General features: G+C 44.6%; 2 protein-coding genes across 5 annotated transcripts in view; one reads left to right on the top strand and one right to left on the bottom strand.

Annotated features, from left to right (window-relative positions):
* Positions 1 to 20,716, top strand: part of zanl (zonadhesin, like) — a 44,180-nt gene extending 23,464 nt beyond the window's left edge. Inside the window, exons 66-127 of the mRNA XM_055502446.1 lie at positions 34 to 175; positions 546 to 742; positions 892 to 1,030; positions 1,107 to 1,223; positions 1,701 to 1,825; positions 2,081 to 2,226; positions 2,555 to 2,698; positions 3,021 to 3,128; positions 3,209 to 3,378; positions 3,710 to 3,912; positions 4,025 to 4,169; positions 4,359 to 4,606; positions 4,689 to 4,866; positions 5,027 to 5,135; positions 5,251 to 5,345; positions 5,446 to 5,622; positions 5,787 to 5,995; positions 6,085 to 6,229; positions 6,381 to 6,458; positions 6,566 to 6,759; positions 6,840 to 6,981; positions 7,242 to 7,486; positions 7,606 to 7,754; positions 7,872 to 8,000; positions 8,134 to 8,272; positions 8,387 to 8,528; positions 8,902 to 9,098; positions 9,248 to 9,386; positions 9,463 to 9,579; positions 10,113 to 10,237; positions 10,488 to 10,633; positions 10,952 to 11,095; positions 11,602 to 11,709; positions 11,790 to 11,959; positions 12,291 to 12,493; positions 12,606 to 12,750; positions 12,940 to 13,187; positions 13,270 to 13,447; positions 13,612 to 13,720; positions 13,836 to 13,930; positions 14,211 to 14,387; positions 14,787 to 14,995; positions 15,085 to 15,229; positions 15,309 to 15,406; positions 15,535 to 15,681; positions 15,769 to 15,933; positions 16,032 to 16,159; positions 16,328 to 16,599; positions 16,688 to 16,896; positions 17,000 to 17,144; positions 17,239 to 17,486; positions 17,573 to 17,702; positions 17,798 to 17,999; positions 18,140 to 18,301; positions 18,419 to 18,549; positions 18,670 to 18,872; positions 18,973 to 19,108; positions 19,215 to 19,352; positions 19,440 to 19,536; positions 19,736 to 19,780; positions 19,979 to 20,019; positions 20,112 to 20,716. Of these exons, the coding sequence (XP_055358421.1) occupies positions 34 to 175; positions 546 to 742; positions 892 to 1,030; positions 1,107 to 1,223; positions 1,701 to 1,825; positions 2,081 to 2,226; positions 2,555 to 2,698; positions 3,021 to 3,128; positions 3,209 to 3,378; positions 3,710 to 3,912; positions 4,025 to 4,169; positions 4,359 to 4,606; positions 4,689 to 4,866; positions 5,027 to 5,135; positions 5,251 to 5,345; positions 5,446 to 5,622; positions 5,787 to 5,995; positions 6,085 to 6,229; positions 6,381 to 6,458; positions 6,566 to 6,759; positions 6,840 to 6,981; positions 7,242 to 7,486; positions 7,606 to 7,754; positions 7,872 to 8,000; positions 8,134 to 8,272; positions 8,387 to 8,528; positions 8,902 to 9,098; positions 9,248 to 9,386; positions 9,463 to 9,579; positions 10,113 to 10,237; positions 10,488 to 10,633; positions 10,952 to 11,095; positions 11,602 to 11,709; positions 11,790 to 11,959; positions 12,291 to 12,493; positions 12,606 to 12,750; positions 12,940 to 13,187; positions 13,270 to 13,447; positions 13,612 to 13,720; positions 13,836 to 13,930; positions 14,211 to 14,387; positions 14,787 to 14,995; positions 15,085 to 15,229; positions 15,309 to 15,406; positions 15,535 to 15,681; positions 15,769 to 15,933; positions 16,032 to 16,159; positions 16,328 to 16,599; positions 16,688 to 16,896; positions 17,000 to 17,144; positions 17,239 to 17,486; positions 17,573 to 17,702; positions 17,798 to 17,999; positions 18,140 to 18,301; positions 18,419 to 18,549; positions 18,670 to 18,872; positions 18,973 to 19,108; positions 19,215 to 19,352; positions 19,440 to 19,536; positions 19,736 to 19,780; positions 19,979 to 20,019; positions 20,112 to 20,164 (9,420 nt within the window). The 3' untranslated portion in view covers positions 20,165 to 20,716. The remainder of the gene's footprint in view (positions 1 to 33; positions 176 to 545; positions 743 to 891; positions 1,031 to 1,106; positions 1,224 to 1,700; positions 1,826 to 2,080; positions 2,227 to 2,554; positions 2,699 to 3,020; positions 3,129 to 3,208; positions 3,379 to 3,709; positions 3,913 to 4,024; positions 4,170 to 4,358; positions 4,607 to 4,688; positions 4,867 to 5,026; positions 5,136 to 5,250; positions 5,346 to 5,445; positions 5,623 to 5,786; positions 5,996 to 6,084; positions 6,230 to 6,380; positions 6,459 to 6,565; positions 6,760 to 6,839; positions 6,982 to 7,241; positions 7,487 to 7,605; positions 7,755 to 7,871; positions 8,001 to 8,133; positions 8,273 to 8,386; positions 8,529 to 8,901; positions 9,099 to 9,247; positions 9,387 to 9,462; positions 9,580 to 10,112; positions 10,238 to 10,487; positions 10,634 to 10,951; positions 11,096 to 11,601; positions 11,710 to 11,789; positions 11,960 to 12,290; positions 12,494 to 12,605; positions 12,751 to 12,939; positions 13,188 to 13,269; positions 13,448 to 13,611; positions 13,721 to 13,835; positions 13,931 to 14,210; positions 14,388 to 14,786; positions 14,996 to 15,084; positions 15,230 to 15,308; positions 15,407 to 15,534; positions 15,682 to 15,768; positions 15,934 to 16,031; positions 16,160 to 16,327; positions 16,600 to 16,687; positions 16,897 to 16,999; positions 17,145 to 17,238; positions 17,487 to 17,572; positions 17,703 to 17,797; positions 18,000 to 18,139; positions 18,302 to 18,418; positions 18,550 to 18,669; positions 18,873 to 18,972; positions 19,109 to 19,214; positions 19,353 to 19,439; positions 19,537 to 19,735; positions 19,781 to 19,978; positions 20,020 to 20,111) is intronic.
* LOC114849268 (trafficking protein particle complex subunit 14-like) lies at positions 12,354 to 27,278 on the bottom strand. 4 transcript variants are annotated; one of them, XM_041069348.2, is made up of 12 exons: positions 26,500 to 27,278; positions 25,561 to 25,644; positions 25,342 to 25,471; positions 25,136 to 25,222; positions 24,802 to 24,922; positions 24,480 to 24,627; positions 24,053 to 24,114; positions 23,559 to 23,731; positions 23,300 to 23,448; positions 23,016 to 23,185; positions 22,583 to 22,747; positions 12,354 to 12,491 (listed from the first exon to the last, which is right to left on the bottom strand). In XM_041069348.2, the coding sequence occupies exons 1-11, from the start codon at positions 26,878 to 26,880 to the stop codon at positions 22,597 to 22,599; spliced, it is 1,656 nt and encodes a 551-aa protein (XP_040925282.1). In that variant the 5' UTR covers positions 26,881 to 27,278; the 3' UTR covers positions 12,354 to 12,491; positions 22,583 to 22,596. The 4 variants fall into 4 exon arrangements, with proteins under 4 accessions (XP_040925282.1, XP_028996342.1, XP_055361753.1 ...); XM_029140509.3 differs by lacking the exon at positions 12,354 to 12,491 and adding an exon at positions 21,891 to 21,960; XM_055505778.1 differs by lacking the exon at positions 12,354 to 12,491 and adding an exon at positions 21,922 to 21,956.
* Positions 27,279 to 27,853: the final 575 nt, after the last annotated feature.

The following is a 27,853-nucleotide window of genomic DNA, read 5'->3' as shown; positions in this document are numbered from 1 at the left end:
AAAAGGTACAGTGTTTACTTGTGTGTTTCTCAGAACTACTTCAAGAACTGTGTCTTTGACCTGTGTGAGTTGGGAGGTGCCAGACCTGTTCTGTGTGAAGCCATTGAAGCCTACGTGAATGAGTGCCAGGACCGTGGGGTCAACATTGGACCTTGGAGGAATGAGACCTTTTGCCGTGAGTGTTTGTGGGAGGATGGAAGGATGTACTGCACATATACTGTAGGGAGGGTAGGGTGTGAAGAGTAACGTGAGACAGACGCATGAGATACCAGCCTGTTGTGATGGGATCCAGTTAGTAGGGATGAAATGACCTCCACTGACACAGTAGCTACTGTACTGTACCACACAGTCCTCAAGTACTTAGACAATGCAAAAGGTTTTAGTGCTGATGAAATGATCATTGCTTCTAATTCTGAACTTAGACCTCACTATTCATTGGTGAATTCTTGCGTATATGGAATTATTGAGTTTCTGAACTCCCTGTGATCATGTCCAGCATTGTGTCCTAATCTTTGACTGATGTCTGCCTCCTCTCCTCCCTCCAGCTCTGAGCTGTCCCCCCAACAGTCACTATGAGCCCTGTGCAGACCCCTGTCAGGAGACATGTACTGGAAAACCCCCGTCCTGCAGTGGACCCTGCTCTGAGGCCTGTGTGTGTGATCCTGGCTATGTGCTGAGTGCTGGCAAGTGTGTCAAGAAGAATTCATGTGGCTGCCTCCACACCAACGGACAATATTATGAGGTAGAGTAGGAGGAGTGTGTCTTGCATGCTTTACGTTCATTCTTCATGATTTCGAAATTGTTTGTTCATAAATGCAATAGTCCACAATGACCAACAGCTGTGGTGGAAAATTTTCTTATTTAGTTCAACCGTGTCTGTGTGTGTTTCAGCCAGGAGAGGAGTTCTATGTAGAGGACTGTAAGCTAAAATGCAGGTGTGATGCTCCATTTGTCACGTGTGTGGCCGGTGGATGTCCCCCACTGCATGAGTGTAAACTTCAGGATGGAGAGCTGGGCTGCTACCCCACTGGTATGTTAGCTCCCACTTTACCCTCAGCCTGGTTATTAAGTAGATGTGGAACTTCATTTGGTTGTCTGTGTCTCAGGTTCTCAGGACTGCGTGGTCTCTGGAGACCCTCATTACAACACCTTTGACAAGAAGTTCTACAGCTTCATGGGAACATGTACCTACACACTGGCCAGATCCTGCAGGAACAACACAGGTAGGAACAAGCGTAGACATGTTATGTTAAGTATTTGGACAATTTATACACATCCAGTCTTCAGGATGAATAAGTCTGCACATCCAGAGTGAAAATAAATAAATTGAACATAAAAGTCACGTTTTATCAGTATAACTGCACTGTATAGATGTAACAGCAAAATTGTCATATTTTATGTTTTGTAGAAAGTCTTTTAAAAGAGTTCAAACAACTTAGTCCACATATCTAATTTAGGTAGTTATGTACTTTACAGTAAGTAGTTACGCAGAGTAACTGATCCACCTTCACCAACAGATGGCAGCACTGTACATCTGCATGATATATTCCAATGCCTTTTGTAGTCACTAGTTAGCTGACTGTCCAATGTAGTTTATACCTTAGCTTCTACTGTAAAGTAGAAGAACAAGCACAATCCTTAACTATTGGTAGAAATTTACTTTGTCTATATCAGAATTTGCTGTTTTGCTCCATGTGCAGGTCCTTGGTTCTCAGTGGAGGGAAAGAATGAGGAGAGAGGAGTGACAGGTGTTTCCTATCTCCGGAAACTGTACATCACTGTAAATGGAATCACTGTGACATTGCTGAAGAGCAGGAGGACGCTGGTTAGTATGAACGAGACAAAGAGCACGACTGATCACCTGCTAATCTGTGCAGTTGATGTAAACTCTCACTATCATACAATGACAACTGGATAAGCTACAGTAAAATACACATGTACTGTACATGTGAGACACACACCAGCTCTACAGCTGTCTCTGTATTAAAGCTGAGTTTCCGATCGGAAATTGAAAGTTGGATATTAGTAAATAGTTTGTCGATTATTCTTAATGTCGCCTTTTCCTTCTTGTGTGTTGCAGGTCAATGGACTTCGAGTGGCCCTGCCTCACTCCCCGTCTCCCCTCATGTCTCTCAGTCTTGCTGGTCAGTACATCACCCTGCAGACGACCTTTGGCCTTCGAGTCCGTTGGGATGGAAACCACTACGCCCAGATTACAGTTCCCAGGTTGGTGTAGAGCTGGTGAAGTTCATCTCTGTAAATGTGAGAATGTGTTTTTAATACAGAGGGAAGACTGTTAGGGTATCTCTCCACTTTTATCTGCTCTCACACGAGATTCATAGAATCTTCACATACTGAAGTGAAGTTTATATCAAGAGTGAAACAGTTTCACTCTGATTTAAACAAAGACAGAAAGATGTGCACTGTTTAATCAGCTCAAATTTTGTCAATTACAGTAGTCTTTACATCTACAGTATGTTCCACCATGTCTTGTACTTTGGTTTTACCCTGGCTACTAGTAGCATTTTGTAACTCCCTGTCCTTGTCTTTTCAGCTCTTACCATGACCAGATGTGTGGTCTCTGTGGAGATTATGATGGGAACCCGAACAATGACTTCACTAAACCAGACGGCTCTCTGGTAGCGAATGTCAATGACTTTGGGAACAGCTGGCAAACCAAAGAAGATGAGGATGAATCGTGAGTTGTGAAATTCATGGATTTCCATATGTCCCATTTCTGTACTCAGACCTTTGGCCGTAGATATACCATTATTATAAGATTCAAAAAACTTTTTTAATCCCAGAGGGAAAACATTTTGCACACTTTGATCACTTTCACAGTTAGAGGTACACACAAGAAGGTAGAAAGATTAAAAAGAAGAATGCTAACACATCTACACACACTCACATCTACAGTAATTACTAGCTAGCTACAGTACTAGCTATATGGCCGAACAAATTAAATAATATTGCCTTTCTTTTTGGAAATTGACTCTACTTTCTCCATATTTTCTCATCAGGTGTACCCCAGGCACCAAGCCTGACCCAGACTGTGACCCCAACCTGGAGGCTGAGGTGGTAAAACCTGAGAAATGTGGCAAAATCAAAGACCCAGCTGGACCCTTTAGGTGAGAAAGAATGAAAGGAAGTCACAGAGCAGCAGATTGTGGCCTGTGCTCTGTTTCTGACTGACTGTGCTCTGTTGCAGGGAGTGCATCAATGTGGTGAATCCCACTCCATTCTTCCAGAGCTGTGTGTATGACATGTGTCAGTTTAATGGGCAGCTGCATGTACTGTGTGACCAGCTCCAGGCCTACACTGATGCCTGTCAAAGCGCTGGAGCCAAAGTCCACCAGTGGAGAACTCCGGACTTTTGTCGTAAGTGTCTTTGTCCAAGACTCTGGACACAGGCCAAGTGTCCTCTTCTGTAGTAAATGTAGTCCTGGCGTTTTCATTAATTGATGTGCTGCTTTTATTGTATGTCTGTTCAGACTTTGTTAGAAAATCCTCAGATAATATTTTCACAATAGTTGTGATCTCTCGGTTTCCGTTTGTATTTTATGATTCAATCCACCCCTTTAGTAGAGAGGTTTATGTTGATCCAGCCCGTCACACTTACCTTTTTTGCTTCATTCCAGTCTCTTACTTGTTGTATCCAGCTTCTGAACCAGCATCTCCCCCTCTGTCTGTTCCTCTTGTCTCTATTCAGCCCTGGCCTGTCCTCCCAACAGCTCCTACTCTCTGTGTGTGAGTTCATGTCCAGAGACATGCCAGGGTGCTGTTGGACCTTCAGGCTGTGAGGACGTGTGTGTAGAGGGTTGCGAGTGTAACCCAGGCTTCATTCTCAGCAACGACAAGTGTGTGGCTCTGAAGGACTGTGGCTGTGTGGACACCAGTGGATCCTATCACCCTGTGAGTGGAAACAAGTTCTCTTTTATCATACAGTAGGTTGGAGGATAGAAAATTAATTGTCTCTCATTCTCAATATGATGGTTGTGTAATTTGCACTGTATTTGTTTGTTAGGTGGGTGATGACTGGCTCTTGGAGGGTTGTGAGCAGAGGTGTGTGTGTAACAGTGGAGGATTAATCCAGTGTCGCAACAGCAGCTGTAATCCAACCACTGAGAGCTGCCAGTTACAAGATGGAGAATATGAATGCCGTCCCTTGGGTATGTTAAACACATGCAGTGCACACAAACACACAACAGGCACGTGCCCACATCAAGAAAGAATTCTTAGTTTCACTGTACAGTAAATACTGCACATTGCATAAGATAGAGGAACAGTGGGTTTATAGGACCCACTTCATTAGTTGTAAGTGTAATAAGACCTCTTTCATTTCTAACTGTCCTATTCAGGAAGTGGAATCTGCTCAGCATCTGGAGATCCTCACTACACCACCTTTGACAAACACAGTCACCATTATATGGGAGCCTGTTCCTACACCCTGACCAAACCCTGCAACATTTCCTCTGACTTGCCGTACTTTACTGTGGACACCCAGAATGAGCACAGAGGAAGCAATACCAAGATTTCCTACGTCAGGGCTGTGGTGATCAATGTCAACGGTATCACTGTGATCCTTGGCAAAGGCCGCACAGTTCAGGTTTGTAAGGAGATGCTCACATTTATTGTTCACTACATTTCCATCCTCTTCGTCCATATTTAGAACAAATGTCTCTGTTCAGGTCAATGGGACTCTGGTGGTTCCTCCTATCACCCCTATCACTGGAATGAAGATCTACTTGAGTGGAACTTTCATCGTGTTGGAGACGTCATTTGGCCTAAGGGTGCGTTTTGATGGGAACCACCACGCTGACGTCACTGTGCCAACGTCTTACAACGGTCTCCTCTGTGGCCTGTGTGGTAAGAAGCAGTGAAACCTTTTAGTCTTCAAATTATGACAAGTGATTCTAGTCAATTTTTTTCCTAATAGCTACATGTTTCCTTCTTAAAACAAGCAAATCAAATGTTGGACTCGAGTTTGTCACTTGGTACTGATCCTTCATGTTTGTTGACCTGACAGGAAACTTTAATGGCAACTCCAAAGATGACAACTTGAAACCAGACAGTACTCCAGCTGCTAACACTAACGAACTGGGAGACAGTTGGCAGGTCCCTGACCCACGTCCTGAGTGAGTCGCATTAGAGAAGATGACCTGTGAAAGTCACTGTTCAATATCTGTCAGACCTTTCCTGAATTGTTAAGGTCTCAAAGAGGCAAACATAAGGATTTTCATTTCTTTCCAGCTGTACGAATGGAGGAGGACAGGAAGATTGTGATAAAAATGTAGAGGAGGAGGCAAAGAAGCCGACCAGCTGTGGCATGATCACTGATCCCAATGGTATGTCAGTCAAAGGCCTGCATGCACATCTATGCTTGGCAGCAAACTTTGAATCTGTTTGCCATCGTTCTCCTCTATGTCTGTGTTCGGTTGCTTCCAGGTATCTTCAAGCCGTGCCATGCATTCGTGCCCCCCACTCCATACTTTGAAAACTGTGTGTATGACATGTGTGCTACCGGAGGTCAGACTGGGGCTTTGTGCGAAGCCATACAGAGCTATGCTGACTTGTGTGCTGCAGCAGGAGTCCCCATCGCATGGAGGAACAGCACCTTCTGTCGTAAGTCTGTGTTTCATTACTTGAAGTATATGTCATTACTAGCAATCTAAAATGTGGTGCATCTTGCAATACATGTTATGGACATGAATAATGCATTTTTGAAAGTAGAAATTTCAATTGTTTTCAAGAATTTGGTGATTTATGAAACGTTCTCCTCCTTTTAGCCCTGACGTGTCCTCCTGGCAGTCACTACACCCCATGCGGCCCCGCCTGTCCCCAGCCCAGCTGTCAGGACCCTGCAGGTCCCGGTGGCTCCTGCAACCATCCATGCGTGGAGGGATGCATCTGTAACCCTGGCCTCGTCCTCAGTGGAGACAAATGTGTCCCACTGAGTGAGTGCGGCTGCACTGATGGAGATGGAAATTACAGACCGGTGGGTGTGCTCACAAAAAGCCCTGCAACAAATCACATTTAAACATATGACGAACCTGTTGGTAAAACATTGTTTGTGTGGGTCTACAGCTGGGAGACACTTGGTTCACAGAGATGAATTGCTCAGAGCGCTGTCAGTGTCATGGCAACCACAACATCACCTGCGAGGCCTGGCAGTGCAGCCCTACAGAGGAGTGCATAGTGGTGGATGGAGTCCTGGACTGTCACTCTACAGGTAAGAACGATTAGACAGAACACATTTACTGTATCTGAGGCTGGTTTACGTACAACTACACAATTATCCATGTAGCGTATTTACACCACGCATCTACTAATGCATTATCTGCCACATATACAGTTTAACTACTCCTATCTCACAATTGCAGGACCAACTACACCTAAACCAACCACTCCAGGACCAACTACACCTAAACCAACCACTCCAGGACCAACTACACCACCAAGTACGACGCCTCCTCATCAAGGCCTCTTAGTTATGCTCCTGTTCTATCTGATCTTTCTATGTTATTTGTTGTGTGATTTTTTTATTTCTTTGATCTCTGCTGTACAGAGCCGTGCCCACCTGATGCAGAGTATATAGAGTGTGGTCCAGCCTGTATCCCCACCTGTATGGAGCCCTCCACCAACTGCTCTGGCTCCTGCATCAGCGGCTGCTTCTGTAAACCAGGCTTCGTCTTCAAAGGACAGCGCTGTGTTCCCCTGGAGAAGTGTGGCTGTCTGGATGACCAGAATAACTATTATGAGGTCAGATATTGCTTAATACCATGTCAGTCCAATTACCTCATGGCAAGTATTCGTTGTACTCATTTAAAATTGTATTTCAGCCTGGTGAGATCATATTTGGAGATGGCTGCTCAACCCTGTGTCGCTGTGCAGGAAACTACACTTTGGAATGTGTTGATAACTCCTGTGACCCCACTGAAGAGTGTCGCGAGGTTAACGGTGTTGCAGCCTGCTACCCTAAAGGTAATGATGAGAGTTTATACAAGATAGGGTAGGAGTATATTCCTACATGTGAGACACCGGAACCTGCTAAATTTTGACTTTATATTGACTTTTTACCAAAAGTTGAACCCAAATCTCCTGTAATTGTAATTTGTAACCAGTATCTGCTGTTCTGTTTTAAGTCATTATTCAGACTCACTTTAGAATTATTGGTTGAACCAGGAACCATTTATTTATAAACTACATAACAAAGTGAACACTTCTCATGTATTTTTCCTTAGGTACATCCACATGCATAGCGACTAGTGATCCCCACTACACCACCTTTGACAAAGTGAACTACAACTTCATGGGCAATTGCAGCTACCTGATGTCTGCACTCTGCAATGACACCGCTCTGCCATATTTTGAGGTCCACGCTGACAATGAGAATCGCTTCAACACGCCCACCATTTCCTATGTGGCGGCCGTTCATGTATATGTACACAGGGTGAAGATCTCCATTCTCAAAGGAGGCACTGTGCAGGTGAGACATGGGTATTTAAAGGAATTACTATTTGTCTTTACACAAATAGTAAAAGCTGTGATCCACAGTTAAAAGACCATTTCTTCAATAATGATCTTCACACCTGCTTTGCTATAAAGGTGAATGGGACCAACGTTCATTTGCCAGTGAGTCCAGCCACTGGTGTCTCTGTGTTCAAGTCTGGAGTTCACTACACTGTGTCCATGAACTTTGGTGTGACTGTTCGCTATGATGGAAATCACTTCATGGACATCAAAGTGATCAAAGAGTAAGTGAAGACTGAACTGAAGCTGTCAGACTGTCTCGTTCTGCAGCATTCTATTAAAGGACTTGTTAGCAGAAGCTTCCACAAACCACTAACGTCCTGATTTCTTGTCCTGTCCAGCTATCAGGACAAACTTTGTGGGCTGTGTGCAGATTATAATGGAAATACTAAAGATGAGTTCCGCAAACCAGATGGATCATTGACCAACGATGCCAATGACTTTGGACACAGCTGGAACACTAATCCAGAGTGAGTAGTATACAGACATACGCTTTCATATACAGTATCATTCAATTGTCTCAGTTTTGGTGAGTAGAAATCTTGTTAGTGAATAATGATGAAGATGATGAAACTAACTAACACAGAGCGTCTGTATCCGCAGGTGTAATAAGAAACCTAACACAACTGTCCCTGGGTGTAATGAAGGAGAGCAGGAAATCTATGAGAGCTCTGGGTTCTGTGGAATGCTGCTGGACAAAAAGGGTCCATTTGCTGCTTGCCACCCCAAAGTCAACCCCAATGTATGTACTCAGACAACACGCAGTTCACAGACACGTATATAGTCGTAACAGAGAATGAGTAAAGTCACACAGAAGTCGACAAAAAGGTACAGTGTTTACTTGTGTGTTTCTCAGAACTACTTCAAGAACTGTGTCTTTGACCTGTGTGAGTTGGGAGGTGCCAGACCTGTTCTGTGTGAAGCCATTGAAGCCTACGTGAATGAGTGCCAGGACCGTGGGGTCAACATTGGACCTTGGAGGAATGAGACCTTTTGCCGTGAGTGTTTGTGGGAGGATGGAAGGATGTACTGCACATATACTGTAGGGAGGGTAGGGTGTGAAGAGTAACGTGAGACAGATGCATGAGATACCAGCCTGTTGTGATGGGATCCAGTTAGTAAGGATGAAATGACCTCACTCCACTCCACAGTAGCTACTGTACTGTACCACACAGTCCTCAAGTACTTAGACAATGCAAAAGGTTTTAGTGCTGATGAAATGATCATTGCTTCTAATTCTGAACTTAGACCTCACTATTCATTGGTGAATTCTTGCGTATATGGAATTATTGAGTTTCTGAACTCCCTGTGATCATGTCCAGCATTGTGTCCTAATCTTTGACTGATGTCTGCCTCCTCTCCTCCCTCCAGCTCTGAGCTGTCCCCCCAACAGTCACTATGAGCCCTGTGCAGACCCCTGTCAGGAGACATGTTCTGGAAAACCCCCGTCCTGCAGTGGACCCTGCTCTGAGGCCTGTGTGTGTGATCCTGGCTATGTGCTGAGTGCTGGCAAGTGTGTCAAGAAGAATTCATGTGGCTGCCTCCACACCAACGGACAATATTATGAGGTAGAGTAGGAGGAGTGTGTCTTGCATGCTTTACGTTCATTCTTCATGATTTCGAAATTGTTTGTTCATAAATGCAATAGTCTACAATGACCAACAGCTGTGGTGGAAAATTTTCTTATTTAGTTCAACCGTGTCTGTGTGTGTTTCAGCCAGGAGAGGAGTTCTATGTAGAGGACTGTAAGCTAAAATGCAGGTGTGATGCTCCATTTGTCACGTGTGTGGCCGGTGGATGTCCCCCACTGCACGAGTGTAAACTTCAGGATGGAGAGCTGGGCTGCTACCCCACTGGTATGTTTGCTCCCACTTTACCCTCAGCCTGGTCTTTAAGTAGATGTGGAACTTCATTTGGTTGTCTGTGTCTCAGGTTCTCAGGACTGCGTGGTCTCTGGAGACCCTCATTACAACACCTTTGACAAGAAGTTCTACAGCTTCATGGGAACATGTACCTACACACTGGCCAGATCCTGCAGGAACAACACAGGTACGAACATGCTTAGACATGTTATGTTAAGTATTTGGACAATTTATACACATCCAGTCTTCAGGGTGAATAGGTCTTCACATCCCTGGTGAAATAAAATAATCTGAACATTAAAGCCTAAAGTTTGATCATTATAACTGCACTGTATAGATGTAACAGCAAAATTGTCATATTTTATGTTTTGTAGAAAGTCTTTTAAAGTTAACAACTGTAGCTGAAGCTTGTATGAGGCTTTTTTTGTAACAGGAAAATAATATAACATATCTAATTTAAGTAGATATGTACTTTCAGTAGTTACTTAGAGTAACTGATCCACCTTCACCAACAGATGGCAGCACTGTACATCTGAGATATATTCAAATGCCTTTTGTAGTCACTAGTTAACTGCTGTTAGGAACACCTGTAACACTTTAGGAAAATGTAGTTTAGACCCCTCACTTCTACTGTAAAGTAGAAAAACATGGACAATCCTTAACTACTGGTAGAAATTTACTTTGTCTATATCAGAATTTGCTGCTTTGCTCCATGTGCAGGTCCTTGGTTCTCAGTGGAGGGAAAGAATGAGGAGAGAGGAGTGACAGGTGTTTCCTATCTCCGGAAACTGTACATCACTGTGAATGGAATCACTGTGACAATGCTGAAGAGCAGGAGGACGCTGGTTAGTATGAACGAGAGGAAGAGCACGACTGATCACCTGCTAATCTGTGCAGTTGATGTAAACTCTCACTATCATACAGTGACAAATGGATAAGCTACAGTAAAATACACATGTACATGTGAGACACAAACCAGCTCTACAGCTGTATTTGTATTAATGCTGAGTTTCTGATTGGACGTTGAAAGTTGGATATTATTAAAGAGTTTGTCAATTATTCTTAATGTCGCCTATTCCTTTTTGTGTGTTGCAGGTCAATGGACTCCGAGTGGCCCTGCCTCACTCCCCGTCTCCCCTCATGTCTCTCAGTCTTGCTGGTCAGTACATCACCCTGCAGACGACCTTTGGCCTTCGAGTCCGTTGGGATGGAAACCACTACGCCCAGATTACAGTTCCCAGGTTGGTGTAGAGCTGGTGAAGTTCATCCCTGTAAATGTGAGAATGTGTTTTTAATGCAGAGGGAAGACTGTTAGGGTATCTCTCCACTTTTATCTGCTCACACACGAGATTCATAGAATCTTCACATACTAAAGTGAAGTTTATATCAAGAGTGAAACAGTTTCACTCTGATTTAACCAAAGACAGAATGATGTGCACAGTTTAATCAGCTTTACATCTTTAGTCTTTACATCTATGTTTCAATGTGTCTTGTACAGTACTTTGGTTTTACCCTGGCTACTAGTAGCATTTTTTAACTCCCTGTCCTTGTCTTTTCAGCTCTTACCATGACCAGATGTGTGGTCTCTGTGGAGATTATGATGGGAACCCAAACAATGACTTCACTAAACCAGACGGCTCTCTGGTAGCGAATGTCAATGACTTTGGGAACAGCTGGCAAACCAAAGAAGATGAGGATGAATCGTGAGTTGTGAAATTCATGGATTTCCATATGTCCCATTTCTGTACTCAGACCTCTGGCCGTAGATATACCATTATATTAATACATTCCTACTACACTTTCAAACCTTTTTTAAACCTTCACAAATATGAGCATGACTTAAATGAAAGCTAAGAACCTAAAGAATCTCAATCATGGATTGGTGTGTTTAGGCCAATTGCATAGCTTCTAATGAGTAGAATGACACCTCATTGACAACAGTAAGTTGTTGCTAAACAGAGATATCAAGATTCAAAGAGCTTTTTTAATCCCAGTGGGAAAATATTTTGCACACTTTGATCACTTTCACAGTTAGAGGTACACACAAGAAGGTAGAAAGATTAAAAAGAAGAATGCTGACACATCTACACACACTCACATCTACAGTAATTACTAGCTAGCTACAGTACTAGCTATATGGCTGAACAAATTAAATAAAATTGCCTTTCTTTTGGAAATTGACTCTACTTTCTACATATTTTCTCATCAGGTGTACCCCAGGCACCAAGCCCGACCCAGACTGTGACCCCAACCTGGAGGCTGAGGTGGTAAAACCTGAGAAATGTGGCAAAATCAAAGACCCAGCTGGACCCTTTAGGTGAGAAAGAATGAAAGGAAGTCACAGAGCAGCAGATTGTGGCCTGTGCTCTGTTTCTGACTGACTGTGCTCTGTTGCAGGGAGTGCATCAATGTGGTGAATCCCACTCCATTCTTCCAGAGCTGTGTGTATGACATGTGTCAGTTTAATGGGCAGCTGCATGTACTGTGTGACCAGCTCCAGGCCTACACTGATGCCTGTCAAAGCGCTGGAGCCAAAGTCCACCAGTGGAGAACTCCGGACTTTTGTCGTAAGTGTCTTTGTCCAAGACTCTGGACACAGGCCAAGTGTCCTCTTCTGTAGTAAATGTAGTCCTGGCGTTTTCATTAATTGATGTGCTGCTTTTATTGTATGTCTGTTCAGACTTTGTTAGAAAATCCTCAGATAATATTTTCACAATAGTTGTGATCTCTCGGTTTCCGTTTGTATTTTATGATTCAATCCACCCCTTTAGTAGAGAGGTTTATGTTGATCCAGCCCGTCACACTTACCTTTTTTGCTTCATTCCAGTCTCTTACTTGTTGTATCCAGCTTCTGAACCAGCATCTCCCCCTCTGTCTGTTCCTCTTGTCTCTATTCAGCCCTGGCCTGTCCTCCCAACAGCTCCTACTCTCTGTGTGTGAGTTCATGTCCAGAGACATGCCAGGGTGCTGTTGGACCTTCAGGCTGTGAGGACGTGTGTGTAGAGGGTTGCGAGTGTAACCCAGGCTTCATTCTCAGCAACGACAAGTGTGTGGCTCTGAAGGACTGTGGCTGTGTGGACACCAGTGGATCCTATCACCCTGTGAGTGGAAACAAGTTCTCTTTTATCATACAGTAGGTTGGAGGATAGAAAATTAATTGTCTCTCATTCTCAATATGATGGTTGTGTAATTTGCACTGTATTTGTTTGTTAGGTGGGTGATGACTGGCTCTTGGAGGGTTGTGAGCAGAGGTGTGTGTGTAACAGTGGAGGATTAATCCAGTGTCGCAACAGCAGCTGTAATCCAACCACTGAGAGCTGCCAGTTACAAGATGGAGAATATGAATGCCGTCCCTTGGGTATGTTAAACACATGCAGTGCACACAAACACACAACAGGCACGTGCCCACATCAAGAAAGAATTCTTAGTTTCACTGTACAGTAAATACTGCACATTGCATAAGATAGAGGAACAGTGGGTTTATAGGACCCACTTCATTAGTTGTAAGTGTAATAAGACCTCTTTCATTTCTAACTGTCCTATTCAGGAAGTGGAATCTGCTCAGCATCTGGAGATCCTCACTACACCACCTTTGACAAACACAGTCACCATTATATGGGAGCCTGTTCCTACACCCTGACCAAACCCTGCAACATTTCCTCTGACTTGCCGTACTTTACTGTGGACACCCAGAATGAGCACAGAGGAAGCAATACCAAGATTTCCTACGTCAGGGCTGTGGTGATCAATGTCAACGGTATCACTGTGATCCTTGGCAAAGGCCGCACAGTTCAGGTTTGTAAGGAGATGCTCACATTTATTGTTCACTACATTTCCATCCTCTTCGTCCATATTTAGAACAAATGTCTCTGTTCAGGTCAATGGGACTCTGGTGGTTCCTCCTATCACCTCTATCACTGGAATGAAGATCTACTTGAGTGGAACTTTCATCGTGTTGGAGACGTCATTTGGCCTAAGGGTGCGTTTTGATGGGAACCACCATGCTGACGTCACTGTGCCAACGTCTTATAACGGCCTCCTCTGTGGCCTGTGTGGTAAGAAGCAGTGAAACCTATTAGTCTTTAAATTATAACAAGTGCTTCCAGTCAAATTCTTTCATACAGTAACAGCTACATTTTTCTCTTTAAAACCAACAGATTAAATGTTTGATTTGAGTTTGTTGCTTTGTACTGATCCTTCATGTTTGTTGACCTGACAGGAAACTTTAATGGCAACTCCAAAGATGACAACTTGAAACCAGACAATACTCCAGCTGCTAACACCAACGAACTGGGAGACAGTTGGCAGGTCCCTGACCCACGTCCTGAGTGAGTCGCATTAGAGAAGATGACCTGTGAAAGTCACTGTTCAGTATCTGTCAGACCTTTCCTGAATTGTTAAGGTCTCAAAGAGGCAAACATAAAGATTTCAATTTCTCTCCAGCTGTACGAATGGAGGAGGACAGGAAGATTGTGATAAAAAAGTAGAGGAGGAGGCAACGAAGCCAACCAGCTGTGGCATGATCACTGATCCCAATGGTATGTAAAGCATACACACTCATAATGAATCATTCACACCCTGACCGAACAACAGTAGATCTCTACTCTACAGAGAGATACTGACCTGATGTAAATGGAGGATGCCTACAGTATATAAACAAATCATGAGAAAAAATTGTTACATGTGTTAATATTTTACAATGTTTGTTGGTAAATTCAAACATTTAAACAACTTATAAAGATGCTGTAACAGCATCTTTAATGGTAGGAACCCAAAACAGCCTCCTTTGTATATCCGTCTGTGTTTGGTTGCTTCCAGGTATCTTCAAGCCGTGCCACGCATTCGTGCCCCCCACTCCATACTTTGAAAACTGTGTGTATGACATGTGTGCTACCGGAGGTCAGACTGTGGCTTTGTGCCAGGCCATACAGAGCTATGCTGACTTGTGTGCTGCAGCAGGAGTCCCCATCGCATGGAGGAACAGCACCTTCTGTCGTAAGTCTACAAGTCACTACTATCAAGTCAGATACAAAACTATGGTTTGAGGTTTTGAGTGTTATGGGTTTAGGTTTGTACTGCTACTGACTAAGTGTGGTGAAATTCATTACAGTAACTCTTTATTATAATGGGATAATATTAAATAATATTACTTTGATAAATAATGTTTGTAATTGAGAGGTTCCTATAATCAAGAATACTCCAACAAACCAAACCTGAACTGATGTCAGTTCTTTCATCCTACAGTTCATAAAGAGATTTGAGTAATTTAGTACATTATAAAAGAAGGAATAATTTTATTTATTAATAATGACAGAGGAATGATGATACTCATAATGTTGTGAATTGTTCAGGACATCGTAGATGACTGTCTTTGTGATGTGCCTTTCCCTTCAGCTCTGAAGTGTCCTCCTGGCAGTCACTACACCCCATGCGGCCCCGCCTGTCCCCAGCCCAGCTGTCAGGACCCTGCAGGTCCCGGTGGCTCCTGCAACCATCCATGCGTGGAGGGATGCATCTGTAACCCTGGCCTCGTCCTCAGTGGAGACAAATGTGTCCCACTGAGTGAGTGCGGCTGCACTGATGGAGATGGAAATTACAGACCGGTGGGTGTGCTCACAAAAAGACCTGCAACAAATCACCTTTAAACATATGGCGAACCTGTTGGTAAAACATTGTTTGTGTGGGTCTACAGCTGGGAGACACTTGGTTCAAAGAGATGAATTGCTCAGAGCGCTGTCAGTGTCATGGCAACCACAACATCACCTGCGAGGCCTGGCAGTGCAGCCCTGCACAGGAGTGTAAAGTGGTGGACGGAGTCCTGGACTGTCACTCCACAGGTAAGCTTATCATCAGAAAGCCTGAAAGGTTACTAACCATGAGGGGATTCATTGGACTGAGCTTCATTTATCTCTCCAGGTAAAGGCGTGTGTCACGTGGCTGGAGATCCACACTACTACACCTTTGATGGCGAAATGCACACATTTATGGGCACCTGCACTTATACTCTGGTGGAGGTATGGTATTCATTGTTTTTACCTGAACACACGTGTCATGTTTGTTTTTATTTTTTGCACCTTCTAATCATCTGCTACATAAAACTACAAAGCATTGTTTTGAATCGTTTGTTGTTTGAACGCACTAGGTGTGTAACGCCACCAAAGTAACTCCCTTCAAGATAGTGGCTAAAAACGAGGAGCGTGGTCAACCAGAAGCTTCCTATGTTCGCTCAGTCAGAGTCTACCTGCCTCACGACACTGTGGTTGAACTTCAGAAGAGTCACAGAGTTCTGGTAAAGAAGATTTTTAATGAACTGCAGAAGACTGTGGTAACATAGTGGCAAACATAATGACCTGACCTATGTCCTGTTTTTTCTCAGGTGAACAATCGGCGGGTGCGAACCCCGGTTTCCATCGACTTGGCTGGAGCTAAGGTGATAAGCAGCGGGATCTACAGTATGCTGGACACTAATTTTGGTTTGCAGGTGAAGTTTGATGGAGTCCATCACTTGGAGATCACCGTTCCTGGAGCTTACTTCAACAAGGTTTCAAAACATTTGTATTATTATAGCTGTAGCTGTAGCTGTTCTTAATTACAAAGGGGCATTTTTAAATCAGACTGTTTTACATTCATCCTTTTCAGCTGTGTGGCATGTGTGGAAACTACAACCACAACACCTCTGATGATAACCTGATGCCCAATAAGAAACCAGCAGAAGATGTGATTGAACTGGGCAACAGCTGGAAATCAGAGGGGGACAGTGACCCTGGGTTAGTGTGTTATAACATATCTCAGGAAAGGCAATATTCAGTTGAGAGATCATAGTTATTTATTCCGTGTGTAGGACTCAAAACTGCACGAAGCCATACTGCACATTAATCAAATCCGAGGGCAACAGAGCATGGCTACAGTAATCATTCTAACATTCTCCTCTCCAGCTGTCAGCCAGACACTCGTCCAGATGTTCACCCCGACTGCACCGCAGAAGAAGAGAAGCTGTATGAGGCCCACTGTGCTGAAGTTCTCTTCTCTGACCGCTTCAAGCCCTGCCACCCTCACGTGCCTCCAGATGCTTTCCTGCTTAACTGTGTGTACGACATGTGTGAGTATGACGGAATGCTGGCGACGCTGTGCGACAACGTGGAGGCGTACGCGCAGGCCTGTCAGAGCTCCGGAGTCACCATCAGCTGGAGGAACAACACCTTCTGTCGTAAGCGACAACAACCGCAGCAGTAGCAGTTAGAACTAAACATTATGCTTGTGCTTCGGTCATAGTTAATTCCTCTTCCTCCCTGCAGCCCTGCCCTGCCCTCCGAACAGCCACTATTCAGATTGCACTGCTCCCTGTCCGCCCACATGCTCCGACCTCTTCCCCGTTTTCTGCCACCTCCCTCCAACCGCCTGTGTGGAGGGCTGCCAGTGTGACGCCGGCTATGTTCTCAGTGACAACAAATGCGTTCCTTTCAGCGAATGTGGTTGCGTGGACACAGATGAAGAGTATCATGATGTGAGTGAAGGTTTTTTTTTCGATGTGGACAAAAGTAGGATTTATTTTTTTGTTGTTGTTTGAATTATATTGACTAAAGTGTGTGCGCACCTGTTTTCATCAGGTGGGAGACTCATGGCTGACAGACAACTGTGCTGAATCATGTACCTGTAGTGTTGGTGGCAAAATCACATGTAAGGAGCACAGCTGTAATTCAAACTCAGTGTGTCACCTGGACAAATATGGAGACCGCTACTGCCAACCCACCAGTGAGTCACCACTCGCACATGTCACAAGTGCCAAGGGTTTAGACTAAATATTGTACCTGAGCCACTTATGAGTCTAGGACATTTATCTTTCTAGAATTCAGCAAGTGCAGCATCACCGGGGATCCTCACCACAGAACGTTTGACGGCTACAACCACCACTTCCAGGGTCCCTACACCTATGTTCTGACCCAGAGTCACAACCTGCCCAACTCTCTGTCACCCTTGGTGGTGAGGGGGAAGAACATCAGACGTGGGGGAAACAAGAGGGTGTCTTTCCTGGACCAGGTGTACATAGATGTCTATGGTGTCAATGTTCGCTTCCTTCAGAAGAAGATCGTGCTGGTCAGTAATTAGTGCTTGTCGGATGTTATTTAAAATTAATATTACATTTCAAGTTCTTTCTTAACAATAACACACAACTCCTTTAGGTGAATGGGGAGCGTGTTGCTCCTCCTCTCAGTCCAGTCAGAGGCCTGAGGATCACAATGAACTCCATGCAGGTCCAGCTTACAACTGACTTTGGACTCACTGTACGCTTCGATGGCAGTAGTCGTGGAGGTAAAAGAAGCAACAAGCTCTAATCAGCTCAGCCATTCTTGCCTTGTCCTTGTGTGTTGTACAACAACATTTGTACTTTTGTGTTTGTGAATCAGAAATCATCCTGCCCGGCACCTATAAGAACTCTGTCAGAGGCTTATGTGGAAACTATGACGACAGCACCAGAAATGAGTACATGAAGCCAGATGGGACTGTGGTCAGGGATCTGAACACGTTCGGAGAAAGCTGGAGGGTCAGTGACCGAGGGGTTGAAGGACTCAGAGGCCTAACCCACCCTCAGTCTGTCCACATCCACAGGTAGGTCAGCAACCACTGAAGCAGTGGATGCTTTATTCTTAATTTGAACAGATGACTGATTTTAGTTTTACTCTGGCCTCATACACATTAAACCAACATAAACAGAGGTGTATTTCCCCTGTGCTTTAATCTGTCTGCAGGAGAGAGGTGGAGACTGATCTAGATTCAGGGTTTGAGACACCGGACTGTTCTTCGTCTCAGCTCAATGCCTACAACAGTGTGAGCCAGTGTGGAGCCCTGTCTGACGCCAACGGACCATTTGCTGCCTGCCACGGCACCCTGCTGCCTGGAACCTACCAGGAGTAAGTAGTCACAGTACACTGTGTTTGTCAGAGTTTTTGTTTTATGTGCTTATCACCTGATATACTTCACACCCCTTCTTGTAGTGTTAGTACATTCAATGTGTGTTTTTCCTTCAGAGACTGTGTGTTTGATCTGTGCGCTGAGAGCGGCAGTGCAGCGCTGCGCTGTGCCAGCTATGAAGCATACGCTGCAGCCTGTCAGGAGGCTGGGGTCAAGTTTGGGTCATGGAGGCAGCAGCTGGACTGTGGTAAGAGGCAGAACATGTACAGTAATCTGTGTTTCAGGACAGTGGGCCTTACCTCCAGTAGAAGCTCTGGAAATAAATAGAAAAATTAACATGTAGGTTGTCTCTCCCTTGATTTTCCAGCGTTCTCCTGTCCTGCTAACAGCACTTACTCCCTGTGTATGTCTCCTTGCCCTGCATCGTGTGCTGATCTGGCGGCACCGTCTGAGTGTGATGTGACTTCCTGCATGGAGGGCTGCCAATGTGCGCCAGGTTTTGTCATGAGTGAGGGAGTCTGTGTACAATACCAACAGTGCGGCTGCACCTTATTCAACAGATACTATCCTGTACGCTGGCTTTAAGAACTCTTAGATTAGAGATTGTATCATCAGGTGATGATGGGTTCACATTGGATCACATTGTTTCATTTCTGCCTTCGTCCTCCAGCTCAAAGAAAAGTTTGTCACTGAGGACTGTGCACTGTCCTGTGAATGCACAAGCACAGGAGCTGTGTGTCAATCCAAGACCTGTCAGGATGGTGACGTCTGCACCATCTTTGACTTTAAACGGGACTGCTACAAAGGTGTGTGTGTGGGAGAGAGAGAGAGAGAAATTGACTATTTAATTTAGAAGATAAATGTGTAATGTAGCATGTGGAGCAGAAGTGGAGAGACTCATTTGTATTGCAGCAAGTCCCTGCCTGAGTTACCCCTGTCTGAATGGAGGAACCTGTAAAGAAGCCTCTGACAACAGCTACACATGTCAGTGTGCAGAGGGCTTCGAGGGCCAAAACTGCGAAGTGGAGATAAAAGAGAGCGGCGGACTAGGTATGTCCTACTCCAAAGTGGTCAAAGAATAACTGTGCAACTAAAGTGAATGAATAGTGTTTTAAAAAGCTAATTACTGTGTTTCAGAAACCAAGTGGATCATCCTGATCGCAGTCCTGGTGTCAGTCGCTGTTATCGTCATTGTCACAACCACCATTGTGTGTGTTTGTAAGCAGAAATCCAAGTAAGTCTCAACTGATTCTCTGGTGGATGTATGGATTATTGTGTGTGTGTGTGTGTGTGTGTGTAATGACTGCTTACATTGCCCACGTCCACATCCATACAATGGGACTGCATCATGTGAATTTGTTTACTTCCTGATTCTGCCTTGTTTCGGCAGAGGGGATGTGACCTGTTAAGAAAAAGTTTCATTTTTCTTCCAGGTCACAGATTTATGTAATTCAGAAGCAGCATGCATATGACTCTGGGTGAGAGAAAGTTACAGTTACATCATCTTTTTGTGGGAATTTCTGGGCGCAAACTATATCAGCACAGGGGAAGGGAAGGGTCTGATTCACTGAGTGATTCTGCTCGGCCTTCACATCACTACTGATCTTTAAATCCACTCCCCTCGCCTGCAGGCTCGCTGTTAAACATGTCATCACCTCACTTCTGTGTCTCCACAGGAAAAAGAAGATGGAGCAGAAGCTCAGCATGAAATCGACAAGTAAGAACAAGTTTTAGGTTATTGAGCTGACACATATCTTTCACATGATGTCAGCCCTCTCCATTTCTAATATCTATCTTTCTCTCTTGTAGGTGTTCCCTATACCAGCATGGATGAGAAAAAGGAGAGAGTGACTAGCATGTGAAAAAACCATTTAACTGAATGTAAAACCTGAATGAATGAAGCCAATGTCTGAATATTATGAAAACAGTTCAACAGGTCTTGACAGAAACCTCAAACTGTATGAAATGAATTTGTCTTGTGAGTGTGTGATAAGAACTGTTTATGCTATGTCCACAGTTTGCGTGTATTAACTTATACTTTTGAAGATTTCAGTCAGATGTATATGATTCATTAACAGAAGTGTAAATGCCAGTGTTTGCTTGTGTAATTTTGGAATGAAAGTGAAAAATGAAAGTGTTTGTACAACTACAACGGCTCTGACTGTAGGAGCAGAACAATAGATAAACCAGTAAAAAGGCCGACACCTTATCAAGCACTGCTTTTTATTTATAATCTCTGTAGGCAGAAAACTGCACACAAACGCGTCACAGTGTCAAGTTGAACAATAATCCTCGTCATGACTGAAACCTTTCATTTAATAGCATGGAATGAAACAACAACACATGGTTGTTGTCTGTTCAGCCAGTAGCTGAATACTGAACGCTGGCAGAAGATGTCAGAGCTCAATTGCCCCGATAAGATACTGTGAGTTCAAGCCTCGGTTAATGTTACTTTCCACACTGTTTACATGTGCAGTGCTCAGATGTTACAGAGTCATAAATGTTTTAGCCCTGAGTCTCGCTGCATCTTGCTTCCTACCGACTACAGACTGTGACTCTGTGACATCACAATTATCTTTATGAGCATTTTCAGTGAAACCAGGTCTGTTACATTCGTGTATCGCAGTGCAGTTTGTGCAGATATTCACTGAACATCCACACTTTCAGTTGTTTTTTGTTTTTTTTTGCCTGAGATCATATTACTGGTCCCTCAGTGACAATAAATGTCACTGGCAAGTATTCAGGTATCTGCAGCATACTCAAAACTCAAATGTCAGTTTTCAGACTTTTGGCCACTGCCATCGGACATAGCTAAACATTCCAATCCACTCTATATACTGTGCATCCACTGACACAGCCATGCGGCATGATTCTAATACGTCAGTGTCAAATTAACAGGGGAATTTAAAAATGAAATGTAATGGAAAAAGGAACAAAAGAAGAGTTTGTGTGAGGTCAGCAGTGTCACTTAAAAACCTGATTGTACACAACTAAAATGAAGAACCCAACATTAATAATAAATAATCAGCATTAAGACAGTTCAACTGAACTATATCAGCCAGTGTAAAGACTATGACTGGATCAGGCTGGAGCACAGACCTATTCACACATTCAAACTCCATAAGGACTAGGTGTAAACTTGGCTTCCGTTTTATCCTGTAATCTGCCTTGGATAGTTTTCCATGTTCCCGGATTTTAGAAACTATTTTTTTAGCTTAGCTTAGACCCTGCGAGAAAAGAAGTTTTTTACAAAACAAATCCACTGCCTCTGTGTGGATGTACCCGTGCTCCAGTCCTGACACTACAGGATAGAATGCTCCACCAGGGGAAAACAGCTGCCATTAAACAAACAAAAGTGTAACAATGCTTTAAGCCCAAGCACTGTGCAATGTTCTAATAACTATAAATAACACCGTCGCCAAGGCAAAGAAAGACAGGAAAAGGCATCGGAGGAATGACAAATGAAAAATGTGCTAATGAAATGTTAATGGAGGTAAGTCATCCAGTGAAATGATAAACAATGAAGCTTCTGTCTCCTTCCATCAGCCTGAGCACAGTTGAAAGGTCTCCTCCGGGGGGGGGGGGGGGGGGGGGGGGGGGGGGGGGGGGGGGAGCGGAAGCTGCCTGGATGCGAGGGTCTCGCCTCCAGGTCACCTGACTGGAGACAAGCGTGACAGTTGGCTTAATGTGCTCCGACTAGATTCACCTGAATGGCACCAGTGTTAGTGACAGCGCACACATTACAGGATGATGTAGTGAGGTCACATACGAGACCTTTGGACTTAGTTTTATCTGGTACAGTATGAATTGTAATAATGTGCTGGAGCAGAACAATGACCCGTCTGTGAGTGCAGTCACTTCCTCATACTCACTTTTAGCGCCTGTGTCTATTACAGCAGGGCATCAGCAGTAGCCTGTCTACCTGTCTGTCTACCTGTCTGCCCAACGGTGGAACTCATGACCCATCTCGTTTCCTGTCATAGCCTTTAGTGAGCACAGCCTCCAGTTACATGGGTATCACTTCTCTACTAAACATGCTCGGTTAGGGTTTCGGTTGACAGCTTGTAGAAATGTCATCAACATGTGTTCAAACTTCTGTGACCAGAACCATTAAAACAGTAGATCAATGGCTTCTCAGAAGAGAATCGTGACATAAATGCACTGTTGTGTCACAGTGGTTGCACACAAACCCAGACTGACGGGCATGTTCAGAAAGGAATTATTAACGTCCCCGAAAAGGAAAAGGTTCAGTCATTAGCACATAAATTGGGGAGACTAACCTGGTGTGCGCTTCCTACACTGCTTCCAGCACCAGCACCTTACACTCCCTTTTGGCTATTTTGTCCAGTGAGATGATGGTGTGGTCTGTGGGCGGGAAGGGGGCTCTGCCCATCGCAGCTCCAGCAGGAGATGCAGAGATCCGCTGCTCCATCACGCTGCCAGACCTGAAGCCAGCGAGAGACAGAATGTGACTGGTGTTAGAAAAGCATCCTGCATGATGTGATACAATATATTTATACATATAGAACCTGACATGTATCGACTGAAAGGTTGGGCTTGCTAAAGCAGGAGTAGGATTTCACGATCACAGGATTTTATAACTGAAACTACAGTTCTACAAATTAAAATAAGTTTATTTCATGACTGTAAAAAAATCATATTTCTTCCACAGTCTCCAGCTTTAGCAGAGAAACAGTGGAGGCAGCCGAGTACCTAAAGTGCTGCAGCCTGGATGGCTGCTGGTGGGAAAAGCTGTGAGATCGGCCCAGCAGCTCCCTCACAGCGGGGCTGGATGGTGAAGGAGACTTCCCCATCGGAGACTCCAGGGAAGGGGTGGACACAGACGCAGTGAACTGAAGCTTTAGCTTCATGTGCTGGCTCAGCTGGAGTGTAAACACCAAGCACAATGGAGCGGGACACATGAACGGCAGTCAGACTAACTGCAAAGTACATTTTCTTAATAATTAGAGACACAGACACATATTGACCACTGGTACCTCGAAAAGTCCAGTCCTCAGGATCTGGAAGGCAACAGTGAAGGATAGGGTGGAGCCCTTCCTGAAATGACCCAGGTTGTTGAGGGGAGACTGGCAGACCACTGCTCCCACCCCAGTGTCCTTATTACCTCCTCTGTGAGCTGAGGAAGCTAATAGAAATAAGTTTAGATGAAACATCCTGTGTACATGACATAAAGGCAGGGGAGCTGCACAGAGATGAAGCAGAAAAAGAGCTGTGCGGGTACAACACATCACAAACCTTCAGAATTCCAGATCAGACGAACGGCCAGAAAGTCCTGCAAGTCGTTGAGGAGGGTGTATTTTACCCAAAAGTGCTCCAGAGGCCTGACAGCACTGGGACAGGAAGCCGTCATCACCAGCCTGGGACGATCCAGTCGAATAGAAGGTAGCAAGAAACAACTAGAGATGTATCTGGAAACAAAGCAAACACCATCTTCCTCTACAAGCTGACAGTGTCATAAACAGGAAGTAACTGTGACCAGTGACCATAGAACCAGCTGGGCTAGAAAGCACCTTACACTCCCTAATGTCAGCTGTGGAAGCAACCTGCAAACCATTTACAACATTAAACCCACATAATAAAAGGATCAGAGCAAACATTAGAACACATTCTGCTGTTCCAAATAGTGCTTTTAAAATGAAGGGCTACTCTTTAATTCTACACATTATTAACCTGATAACACAACGTGATAACAAATGGTTACTGTACAAATACTGAGGTGGAATATTTACCTTGTGAGAGGAAGTGCTGCCACGCACCACTGCAGCACGGCCACCAGTGGGACTTCTAAGCCCTGCACAGGTTCACACAGTCAAGTACAACACACTGTTTCATCGCTTGAGTTCAGACAAAGAGTCCCGATCGTGTTGTTTACTCTTGAAACACCGCAAGATAACACAACTGGTTCATCTACCTTTAAACCTGCTATTATTAGCCACATCACATTAGAGGTTTGCTGTCTTCATGGTATAGAATCTCTACAGGTCAATGACCAGTTCCACATACATTATGTATTTATACTATAGTCACCTAAATTAAAATGATCCCATTTATTAAATAGACCATGAGTCCAACATCAGTAAAAAAAACATCCAAGAACTGAAGATGTTTCAAGGCACAGAGATAATGTAAATAAAGAAGAGGTTGCTGCGATCTCACCTCACAGGAGTCCTCCTCTGATTGATGTTGTAGCTGCAGCTGGAACAGGAAGTTCTGCTCCTCCAGGGCACTGAGCGTGCTCGGTAAACGGGAAGACTCGCTGTCCACGCGACAGAAGGAAGCTGTCGTGACCTCAGCTGACTGGTGGCTGTAACATGAAATGAAATCATGTTTGTTAGAAGACGCTAAAAACAACAACACAGGTTGAGCTGAAAGACCAAGGATCTGGAATCATCAAGTTGGAAGTACACATTAAAGAAGCAAAACGAATCCGTGGGCAGTTATTACAGTCATTAATTAAAAGTGAGATTCCTCTACTTACCACACATTGTCAACTACAAGCACCGAACCATCTGGCATCATAGGCAGATACGACGAGTTATAATTAGGGAGAATCTTCACATCTCTGACACACACCTCGTCCTTAGAGCTGCAGTTTAACACTGAGGAAAGATGAAGGAATAAGAAAGTTGTCACACTCACTGGTCATCAGCTGTCCACCTTCCACTAATTACAGACAACTTTAAAGGCCTTTTTGAGGGTCAAGCAGCGCAAGGCTGTGTGTGTGTGTGTGTGTGTGTGTGTGTGTGTGCGTGTGTGCGTGCGTGCGTGTCTGTGTGTGTGTGTGTGTGTGTGTGTGTGTGTGTGTGTTGGACCTTTGAGGACAGTCACGTGTTTTCCACACACAGTCATCTGCTGACATTGGACACTGGGAGGCGGAAGGACTTTGAGGATGGTGCTCACTGGAAAAAGACAAGTGCAATGACAAAAACTCATACAACTCTACAGTTTCTTCCAGGTCTGAAAACTACAAACAACTGAAAGTGTTTGGATTTGTTTACTGCGTGTAAAGTGTGTCTACCTTGTGCCTTGAAGGTGCTCAGGTCCTGCCTAAAGGTGTGGGTTGGATGCCTGAGCTGCAGAAGAGTCCGGTATCCATGTTCCCTCACCTCCACCTTCTCCTCCTCCTGCTTCCACACTGTCACTATGACCTAAAACCGCCCCCACAGTGAGACAGATGCAGCTTATGTACTCACTTCATCCCAATGATCCAGCCTTGTTCGACGCATACATGTCTGACCTTGGCTTTGAGTGTGTTGGCTGGCAGCTTGTCCAGCGACACAGTGAGACAGAAGATCACCTGATCATCCAGCACCAGAGCAGACTGCAACAAACAAAGGTCAAATATTAATAATATTTTTATGATGACTGTTCAATTAAATGCCTTTTAAAGTGATGTTTTTCAGTCGTCTTTAACAAATGTCTGTGTTTCAAAACGAGCATGTAAAAGATGTTTCTTAGAGCTAAGGGATCGTATTTATAGAAGGAGGAGAACAGGAACTGACCATTTAAACACTCGGCCCGCAGCGTGAGTCATCTTGTTCTGTGGTTTTATGTCTGTCTCTTCTGAAGGGCCACTACACCAGCTGCATGCAACCATGTGTGCAAAACAGTTCTCTGTGCTCTGTGCACCAATGCTGCACAGTAGCGCTACTCGTGAGACAGAACGGAGCTGCTGGGTGTTAAGTGTCAACAGAAAGTTTGCTTATTTTGGCCTGCAAGTCTCCAGGACTGAAAGCCACTAAATGACCTCAGGCATGGATCTGAGCGTGAGCGTTGCGGCGACACATGTTTATGATTGGAAATGTAGTCTGGAAGGGGCCACAATGACTGTCTGACCGAGAACGAAGCATAACTCTCTAAGGAGCACGGTCAGTGTGGGGAGGAAGTGGATCGAAGCGTGTGGTTTAGTTTCTGTCAACTCAGGAAATACAATGACAAGATAAAATGAGACATAAAAGATACACACAAAACTACGAACATTGTCCTGGTTCTGAAGAAGTCCTGAAATTTAACCTGCTCTTTACCAAAGTCTCAAAACCTTCCACCTGAAGGTAAAGCACGTCCAATGAACAGTTTAACCAGTTTTTAAACTGGTTTGTTGCTTTTCGCTGTGTTTTTAATGGGTGTGTTCAGCAGAGACACACTATGTTTGTGATTCACGGCTGCTCCTTCTCACCTTCACGGGCTCCCTCCCATCTCTGGCCGCGCTGTTGGGGTTAAGCAGCAGGTTGCACGGTCTGAAGGTCCGGTTCGTGTCGGCCCGTTCCCCCCGAGGCTCTGCGGCTCCGGGCTCCTCGTCCCAGTCGTCCTCGCTGCTGCAGCTCTGCTCCGCGTGCGCCTGCTGCCGACTCTCGGCCGCGCACGCGCTGGCCACGGCCACCAGAGACCCCGCCAGGTCCCTCAGCGACGCGCCGCCGTCACGGAACCGCAGCACCAGCAGGAACTGGACCGTCTCCCCGAGGTAGACGTGGTTCCGCCGCGGCAGAGCGGCGTAGTCGGAGACATTCGATACGGGAGCGGCGGGAAAATACACGGAATAGTCGCACTGTGACTCCATCACCACAAGCAGAGAGGAGCAGAACTCAGGTGAGGCCAAGAGGAGCGGGCGCTGACAGGCATCATGGCCCCGAAGGGTGAGCAAAGAGGGGTTAAAGTGCCACGAGGAGGTTAACGAACAAGCCAGCTACCGCAGCTTTTTATTTCCTAACCACAAATATCTATATTACCTCTTAAAGTGCCGTCAAAGCGACGGATGTGCGTTTCCACCGCTACGCTTCCTAAAGCAATACAAACACAGGACAGATAGTGGATGACAGAGAAAAGGCGCTGACTAGGCCAAAGTAATCGATCGCCACCCGCGTAAACATAGAACTTCCTTCTCGCCAGGTTCTTAACAAAAACACCTGAGCACAACACGGATAGAGTATCATCACATGCACAACACAACGTTTAGAGTCTAGAAGCTGAAAGCGTCAACTGGCTTCTACAGTTATACTTTAGTCTAGAGTTTGGAGGGTGTGACATTTATTTCAGCTCTTCATTTATTTCAGAGTACCTTCACCAGGACCTGTTGCATTAATAAACAGATTGCAGAACTGATCATCAGATGATGGTCTCTAGGCATGTAAAGGGATTTTCTCTAAAATAAAAAAGAAGAGTAATGTTAAACACAGTTCATTTATCCATGTTTTTTATAAATAAAATACTTGGAGGCGATAAGACAGCATGGGTGAAAAAAACAAGTATCGATATATTCAGCTGATGTGCAATACAATACTGATCTTTTATTTATCTAAAAATTTGTCCTCTGCGTTTAACCCATCCCCTGTGGGAGCAGTGGGCACGAAGAGCACCCAGAGAGCTAGTGCAAACTGTCTTACTCACACCTGGTGCCAGAAGTGGGGCTTCCCAAGACATGCTCTACCAACTGAGCTACTGGGACACCATGTACAGGTGATAACATGAGCACGACATGTCATGATGTCATCCTCACACAGAATTTGATTTTGCTCATTAAGCATGAGGTATTT

Source organism: Betta splendens, chromosome 2 (genome assembly GCF_900634795.4).
Source record: "Betta splendens chromosome 2, fBetSpl5.4, whole genome shotgun sequence".
In the NCBI taxonomy this organism is placed as follows: Eukaryota; Metazoa; Chordata; class Actinopteri; order Anabantiformes; family Osphronemidae; genus Betta; species Betta splendens.
Note: the sequence above shows the minus strand (reverse complement) of the source record. Positions and strands in the feature narration are given on the sequence as shown.